The following is a 7053-nucleotide window of genomic DNA, read 5'->3' as shown; positions in this document are numbered from 1 at the left end:
TGGGGCAGGGGTACCTGTGGGGTGGCCACAGCCGGGGACAGAGGTGCTTGTGGGGCAGGCAGAGCTATGGGGCAGAGGTACCTGGGGGGCAGGCAGAGCTACGGGGCAGGCAGGGCCACAGGGCAGGCAGAGGCATGGGGCAAGGTGTATCTGTAGAGCAGGCAGAGCTATGGGGCAGGGGTACCTGTGGGGCAGGCAGAGCTCGCTGCAGTGGCGGCCTGGGGCAAGCAGCAGCAGCCCCCCCCCGGCCCGGCAGCCCCGAGCCCCCCAACACCCCGGCGGGAGGGCGGCCCGAGCCCCCCAGCACGCCCAGCCCCACAGCCCCCCGCCCCACAGCCAGGCCAGAAGAAGGCACGCGTCAGTACGCCCGGCGGCGTGGTTTATTCACAAAATCCCCGCAGCGAGCACCATCCCCATCCCGGGAATGCCGCTCCCGGCCCCTTCCCCATCCCAGGAACACCGCTCCCGGCCCCACAGCGGCGAGGAAGGAAAGGGAGCCGGGGCGCGAGGCGGTGCCGGTCCTGCCCCCACAGCGCCCCGGCGAGACCGGGCGGCACCGGAGCGGTCCGAGGCCGCGTCGGCCGGGGGCTTTTCCCCGACCTGACCCAAAGCCCGGTGCGGGGGTGCCGGCAGGGCCGCAGCCTGCAGCCGCCCAGGCAGTAGACGCGAGGAGCCGGCGACCGCCGCTCCCAGGAAACCAAGGCGGTTTAGCAAAAGCCCAGGCAGCGGCTCAGCCGCGGTGCCAAGACCCAGAACGTGAGAAGCCGGGCGCATGGTCCTGGAGGCGACTCACAGCTCCGGCCCCGGCTGCGCCTGTGCCCCGTTAGCGTGTGCTGCGCCGTGCTGGGACAGGAAAGGGGGACAGTGACATTATGACCCTATTAAAGCTGTGGTACCCGAGGCCGTCGTACGCCCTGGACCTCGCTGCAGCCTGGAAGGGGCTGTGGTAGCCCCCCTTCCCTCGCCCCGGCGGGGCTGATAGTGCAGGGCTGGTCGAGGACTCTTCCCCCTGGGCGCGATGGGCGATGGGGATAGCTGGGGTGAGCGGGGACCGTCGCCCTGCCGAGGCCTGTCAGTCAGCAGCTGGCTGCCCCCCCCCCGAGGGCAGGGTGGAGGAAGGCCTGGGGGGGTCCTGGAGGGGCCGTGCGGCCTGGCGGGGCCATGCCCTTAACGGAGACCCGGTGAGGCCCCACGCAGGAGGGGGGTGAGACCCCCAGCAGCCTGTGTCCAGCAGCCGCAGCAGGAGCGTGACAGCAGCTACATGTTGAGAAAGGAGAAGGCAGACGGTTCCCTGCTGCTCTCCACGTCTGACCGACTCGAAGCACCAGCGTCCCCAGGATGGGACAGTGTCCGCGGCTCTGCCGGGGGAGAGTCCTGGGAGAGCACCGTGCCAGGACGGGCCACCAGCTCCATGCCGGCAAAGAGGGACAGGCTCCGGGACGGCGCAGCGGCACCCGCCATGTCCCTCGGGATCCCTCCCAGTCTGCTCGCTGCCTCGGGCTCGCGGGGACAGGCTGGCACTGCGACACCAGACTGACCGCAGGGCTCCGCTTCGTCCCCCGGCTCTCCCACGCGGGCCGGGGCGGCCACGGGGAGCAGGGCCACGCTCACGGGCTCCAGGATGCTCTCGCCTGCCAGGGGCGGGATGTCCGTCAGCAAGTCCTGGGTGCACCGGGCCGAGCCCGCGGCGAGGGCAGAGGGGTCCGTGTCCAGCTGTGAGCTCTTTGGTGAAGGCTGGCCTCTGCACAGAGCCTCGAACTGCCGCAGGATCTGGGAGAAGAGGCAGCAGCTGGGGGTCAGCACGGGATCGGGAGCAGGGCCCTGCACTAGCACCTTTCCCCAGACAGCATCCCCGGGGGGCCACCCGAGCCCTGGGGCCCGCCCCGGCCTGCCTCCGCTGCAGCCAGCTGGCAGAACAGCACCCACCTCCCCTCCCGGGGAGGGTGGCAAGGCCCCAGGAACAGCATCCAGCCTGGGGAGGGAGGGAGCTTCACAGCTCCCAGGCCCTCTGCTCCCGGGAGGGACGGGGCAGCAGCACAGAGCAAGCAGCTAATTCCTGCCTGTCTGGGACCAGCGCAGCAGAACCACTCCCGAGAGCGGGCAGTGAGGGGGTGCCTCGAGTGACAGGCAGTCCCCGGGGACCCCCCGCATAGGGGAGAGGCACAGAGATGTCCCAGGAGTCACCTTCGTCGCTCGGTTGGCCACAGGGCCGGGGCTGCCTTGGCTGAGCTGCTGCAGGTGCTGTCGAGTCACTGCGAAGATCTGATCCAGAGAGAGCAGGTCGGAGCACATGAGGGAGGAGATGGCGCACATGGACCGCTGCGGGGAGGCAAGCGCTGGCTGAGCCGGGGCACGCGGCCAGGAACGCGCCAGACCCTGGCTTGCGGGAGCTTCTCCCACCCACCCACCCCGAGCAACAGCTCCAGCACCCGTCCATCCACCCCACGTCTGCAACCCTTCACGAGCCCCTTCTCGGGGAACCAGACTGCGGCTCAGCAGCACAAGCCGAGGCAGAGGGGCAACACCGGCAGCCCCGCGGGCACGTCCCAGCGGCACCCCGGGGGCAGCCTAGCCCCTGCCGGCACTCACCATGCGGACGCTCTCGCTGGGGTCCTCCAAGGCCCGGCTGAGCAGCTCCAGCACCACCTCGCAGTTCAGCAGCCCGCACCTGGCGCGGGAGCAGAGGTTACAGCCAGCACCCTGCGTTGCCAGCCACGCGCAGCACCCTGAGCCCCAGGAGCCGGCGTGGAGCAAGCACCCCTCCTGCCCAGGAGCGTTTCAGCCCCAGAGACCCGGGCCAAGGCAGCCGGGAGGTCAAGAAGGGATCACACTGACCCCCGATGCCAACGCAGCGCTGCCTGCCTGGCCCCACGGCACCAGCCCCACAGCACCCCTGCTCCCAGGCGGAGACGTGTTGGGAACTTACTCCTTGACAAAGTGCCGTGCCTCCTCCCTGGTCAGGAAGACCCTGGCGCCCCGGGTCAGCGCTGTCACCAGGCTCACCTCCCGCACGCAGTCCCCCAGGCTGTCAGCGTCCACCCTGCACCGGGAGAGAGTCCCGACGTCTTGGCGTGGCAGCAGCCAGCGCTGCTCCCTCCCGGGGCTGCCCCAGCACAGGCTCTGGGAGGCTGCACGGGCCTGGGAGCTCCACACTCCGGCTCTTCCCCAGCTCAGACCCCCAAATCCTTCTGCAGGCTCTGCTGCTGCCCTCCTGCCTTGCAGAGGGTCCCTGCCAGGGCGGCTTCCCTGCCCCAAGCGCCTCGGCCAAAGGCCGCCCTGCCTGGGAGGCAGAACACCCCGGGGGAACACAACCGGGCAGCTTCAGAGGACTCCGGATTAACGGAGTTGAAAGAGAGGGCACGATGCGAGGACACGGGAAGATGAGGAAACCACCCCAGAAGGACATGGGGGAACGGGAGCTCGCCATGCCCCCCCTTCTCACCTCTCGGCCACGTTCGCCAGCTCCCGGCTCGCCCCAGAGTGGCTGTCGCTGCCCGACTTGCTGTAGGAGTCGGAGGTGCGGCTCAGCTCGCCGTTCTCCTGCGAGGAGTCCTGGGAGCTGTGCCCGCTGTCCGTCTCCTCCCAGCCGCCCCCGGCCAGCCCCGGCTGGTGACTCACTGCAGGGAAAGGAGCAGCGAAGCCTGGAGCCGGGGCCTCGCTCTCCCGCCTGCTCCCGCGGCCAGGACGAGCGCGTGATGGCTGCAGCCCCATCCTGGCAGGCCGCCCCGCTTCACACCAGAGCTGGCTGCGCCCCAGCGACATGCCAGGCATTTCCAGGAGTCTCCGAACCGTGCTGGGAGCTCGGGAAAGGAACGGCTTGGCTCCGTTACCACCACACAGGGCCACGGAGCGGCTGAGGGACAGCATCCTGCTGCCAACCACAGCCAGCCTCCGCTGTGCCCCGGCCGGGAGTTGGTTCCTCTCCAAGACCCATCACTGATGCGCTGATCCCAGGAGGAGCCCAAACCAGCCCTGGCGGGGCCCCCAGCCCCAGGGCCTCGGTGGGATCCCTGCCAGCCTTCCCCACAGCCCACGGCCGTCCCAGCCCGCGCGGGAGGGCGACGTACCTCGGACGTTGTGTGCTGCCGCGGCTGCTGGCGGCTTCGCAGACCCCGCTGTGCTCCTCCCAGGAGCGGGGGCCGACACGGGCTGGTAGGTGTCTTCATGGAGCTCCCTGCGGCGAAGCCGGGGCCCCTCCTGGGAGGGAAGCACAGCGTTGGCCACTGCTTCGGCTGCTCGCTGGATGGTGCTGAGCAGGGCTTCACCTGTGGAGGCTGGGCAAAGGCCAGAGCGTGAGGCGCTTCCCAGGGGAGCCCCGGCGCCCACCGTCATTCAGGACATCGCAAGGGAACCAAGGGGAGAGGCTGACGGAGAGGAACAGCCCCGGCAGCCGGACTCCTGGCACAAACGGGCCACGAGAGACTGACTGGCTGGACAAGGTGGGCAAGGAGCGACCAGATCTGTCCCCCGCAGCATGGCCCACCCCCGGCAGGGATGTGGGTGGAGGGGAAGGTCTCCCAGCTCTGGGAAATGGGGACTACCAGCATCTGAAAGAGGAGGTCCCATGGCTGCCTCCTCTTCAGCCGGCTGCAGCACACGGGCAGCTCCCAGGGGAGCTCCCTGGATAAGCCACCAGCCCGAGCCGGCCTCCCACATCCTGTCACCTCTCCCAGCAGGGAAGGGCCCTGCAGAGCCCTTCACTGCTGACCGCACGACCGCGCCGCCAGCCCCAGCATCCACCAGGCAGCTTGAAAAGGGGGAGAGCTACAAGCAGCCAAGGGGTGGGCGGGGGCTTGGTGAGGGCAGCACCAAGCCGGGGCTGCAGCTGGAGCTTACCGGAGCTGCTTTTCTCACTGCTGAAGCCGAATCCTTGCAAGGAGCCGCAGGGGCTCGATTTGGAGCCCATCCCTGGGGGAGGCACAAAGCACGTTCAGAGAGCACAGGCATTTGGGGGTCTCCCCCACGGCTGTTCCTCCCCCTTGCACACACGCAGCTCCATCAAGGGGGACCAGCTCAGCCCCACCAGCTCAGCCCCACCAGCTCAGCCCGCGGGGGTGACAGGGCTGCGAGGGGCTGGCACGTACCCGCAGGAGGCAGGGGGCAGGCAGGCAGCGCAGCGGGCTGGGGGAGCAGCGCATCCGAGAAGAGAACGCTGGCCAAGTCCTGCAGGGAGAGACGGGGGAGCGGGGTGGAGGGAGCCGCAGGAGCCCCAGCCACCCCGGCCTGGCCCGAGCGAGGGAGCCGGGAGCCAGAGCCACCCCAGCGCTCCAGGCCCCGCTCAGTGCCCTGGGCATGGGGGAACGGGTGGGCACTCACCTGCGCAGCCAGCCGGACCTTCTGGTTCAAGCTGTTGCCGTGGAGGGGGTCCGGGGGCCCAGTGAACACTGCAAGGCACCAGTGGGAGCATTGGGGGACGCGCAGCTCCCAGGCACAGGGCAGGGACACAGGAACTCGGGCACCCTGTGCCAGGCTCCACAGCCTCTGGAGTGGCCCCGCGGGCAGGAGTCACTCCGGGCTCCCAACCCAGCCAGGCCGCGGTTCCCAGCACCATGCAGGGCCATTGCCCGCTCGCCTGCCCTCAGCCCCTCCGCTCCTCGCCCATTACCTGCTGCCTCCCGGATGAAGGCGGCATTCCTCTTCAGCTGCAGGATGAACTGGGGGGAGCCATGAGTGCACGTGTGCAGCAGGATCTTCAGCACCTGTGGACACAGGTCTTGGGGGAAGAAGGCCGAGCCGCAGCCGCCCACCAGCCCCACCGTGACGCCTGTGCTCTGGCCCATCGCCCTGGCGGTGCCAGCCCAGCCCAGCCCCAGGGCTCCTTCGCGGCCGGGGCAGCCACGCGGCGGCCAGCCTGCGCTCGCCCCCACCTACCTTCAGCTTGACGTGGCAGGAGCTGCTCTGCAGCCGGTTGAGCAGGTACTCCAGGAGGCACTGGCTGCTGCCGGGGGACTCGTGCGAGATCTCTGGGGCGCAGCGTTAGGGAACCTGCTTCTACACCTCCCCCTGCCCGGGGGGCTGCTCCAGGCTGGGTCCTGTCCCCCCCCCGGCCCCCTCCCCTGGCCCCCTCGCCCTCCCCGCAGCGAGACGAAGGATACTGGCGATCTCCTCGAACAGGTACCCGGGGCAGGGCGCCTCGTCGTCCGCAGTGCCCTTGAGCAGCGTGGGCAGCTGAGGGAGGAATGGCGTGAGCGGCGCCACGGCCCGACCCCGGCCACCGTGGAAGCCCCGCATAGTGACGACATACTGCCCTAGTGACGTCACAGCCACCCCCAGTGACGCCACAGCGCCCAGCTATGGCATCAGAGCAGAAGGGCGGGGAAGGAGTTGCACCATCATCAAGGGAGCCCAGCTTTAATACCGGGCCAAGGCGGGGGCAACGCCGTGGGGAAGTGAGGCGGTGACATCACGACTGGCGGACTGACGTCACGCCTGCAGGCAGCCCTCTCCCCTCCCGCCCGGCCCGGCCCGGTCCGTACCCGGCTCAGGAAACTCAGCCGGTCCCGCAGCGGCGCCGCCATGACGCTCCCGGTGCCTGTCCCTGCCCGACTTGAACACGGCCTCGAGGCTCCGCCTCCCGGAAGGCGCCACGCACCAATGATGGTGCGAGGCGCCCTGACTCAGCCAGTCAGAGAAGAGGGAGGGCGGAGCTTCGGGCGGAAGTGTTCCACGAGACTGACGCCGGCAGCTACTGGGCGGGAGAGCGGAAGTAAACAACCGGCATCTCAGCCAATCAGAACTGCCCACTGAAGACACGCGACCAATCAGATGGGGGCCAGCAGGCGGGTAGAACTCGTAGCCAATCCACGATTTCAGAAGGCCAGCCAAGCCAATCTGAGAAGGCCGAGGGACGGGCCTTACATTGGAGCCAATCACAGGGCAGATATTTGACGGACGGAGCGTCTGGCCTATCAACGAGTCCATGAGAGGCGGACTTTCGCCGGCGCCCAATGCGAGAGGCGCCGGCGCCTTGACGAGCAGGGGGCGCGGCCAATGGGGACCTGCGCCACCATGGCGGCGCTCGGGGCGTGAGGCTGCGGCGGCGATGTCGGGCCA

General features: G+C 69.4%; 1 protein-coding gene across 2 annotated transcripts; it reads right to left on the bottom strand.

The window, feature by feature from the left end:
* Positions 1-358: 358 nt before the first annotated feature.
* TEPSIN (TEPSIN adaptor related protein complex 4 accessory protein) lies at positions 359-6590 on the bottom strand. 2 transcript variants are annotated; one of them, XM_026118533.2, is made up of 13 exons: positions 6477-6590; positions 6096-6168; positions 5872-5963; positions 5606-5699; positions 5317-5384; positions 5085-5163; positions 4837-4908; positions 4068-4274; positions 3443-3617; positions 2927-3040; positions 2590-2668; positions 2185-2319; positions 359-1770 (listed from the first exon to the last, which is right to left on the bottom strand). In XM_026118533.2, exons 1-13 carry the CDS (start codon positions 6516-6518, stop codon positions 1258-1260), a joined length of 1743 nt encoding a protein of 580 aa, XP_025974318.2. In that variant the 5' UTR covers positions 6519-6590; the 3' UTR covers positions 359-1257. The 2 variants fall into 2 exon arrangements, with proteins under 2 accessions (XP_025974318.2, XP_064378905.1); XM_064522835.1 differs by lacking the exon at positions 2927-3040.
* Positions 6591-7053: the final 463 nt, after the last annotated feature.

The sequence above is a fragment of the Dromaius novaehollandiae genome, chromosome 18 (genome assembly GCF_036370855.1).
Source record: "Dromaius novaehollandiae isolate bDroNov1 chromosome 18, bDroNov1.hap1, whole genome shotgun sequence".
Taxonomy (NCBI): Eukaryota; Metazoa; Chordata; class Aves; order Casuariiformes; family Dromaiidae; genus Dromaius; species Dromaius novaehollandiae.
The sequence above is the reverse complement of the archived record's forward strand: the minus strand, read 5'-3'. Positions and strand labels throughout refer to the sequence as shown.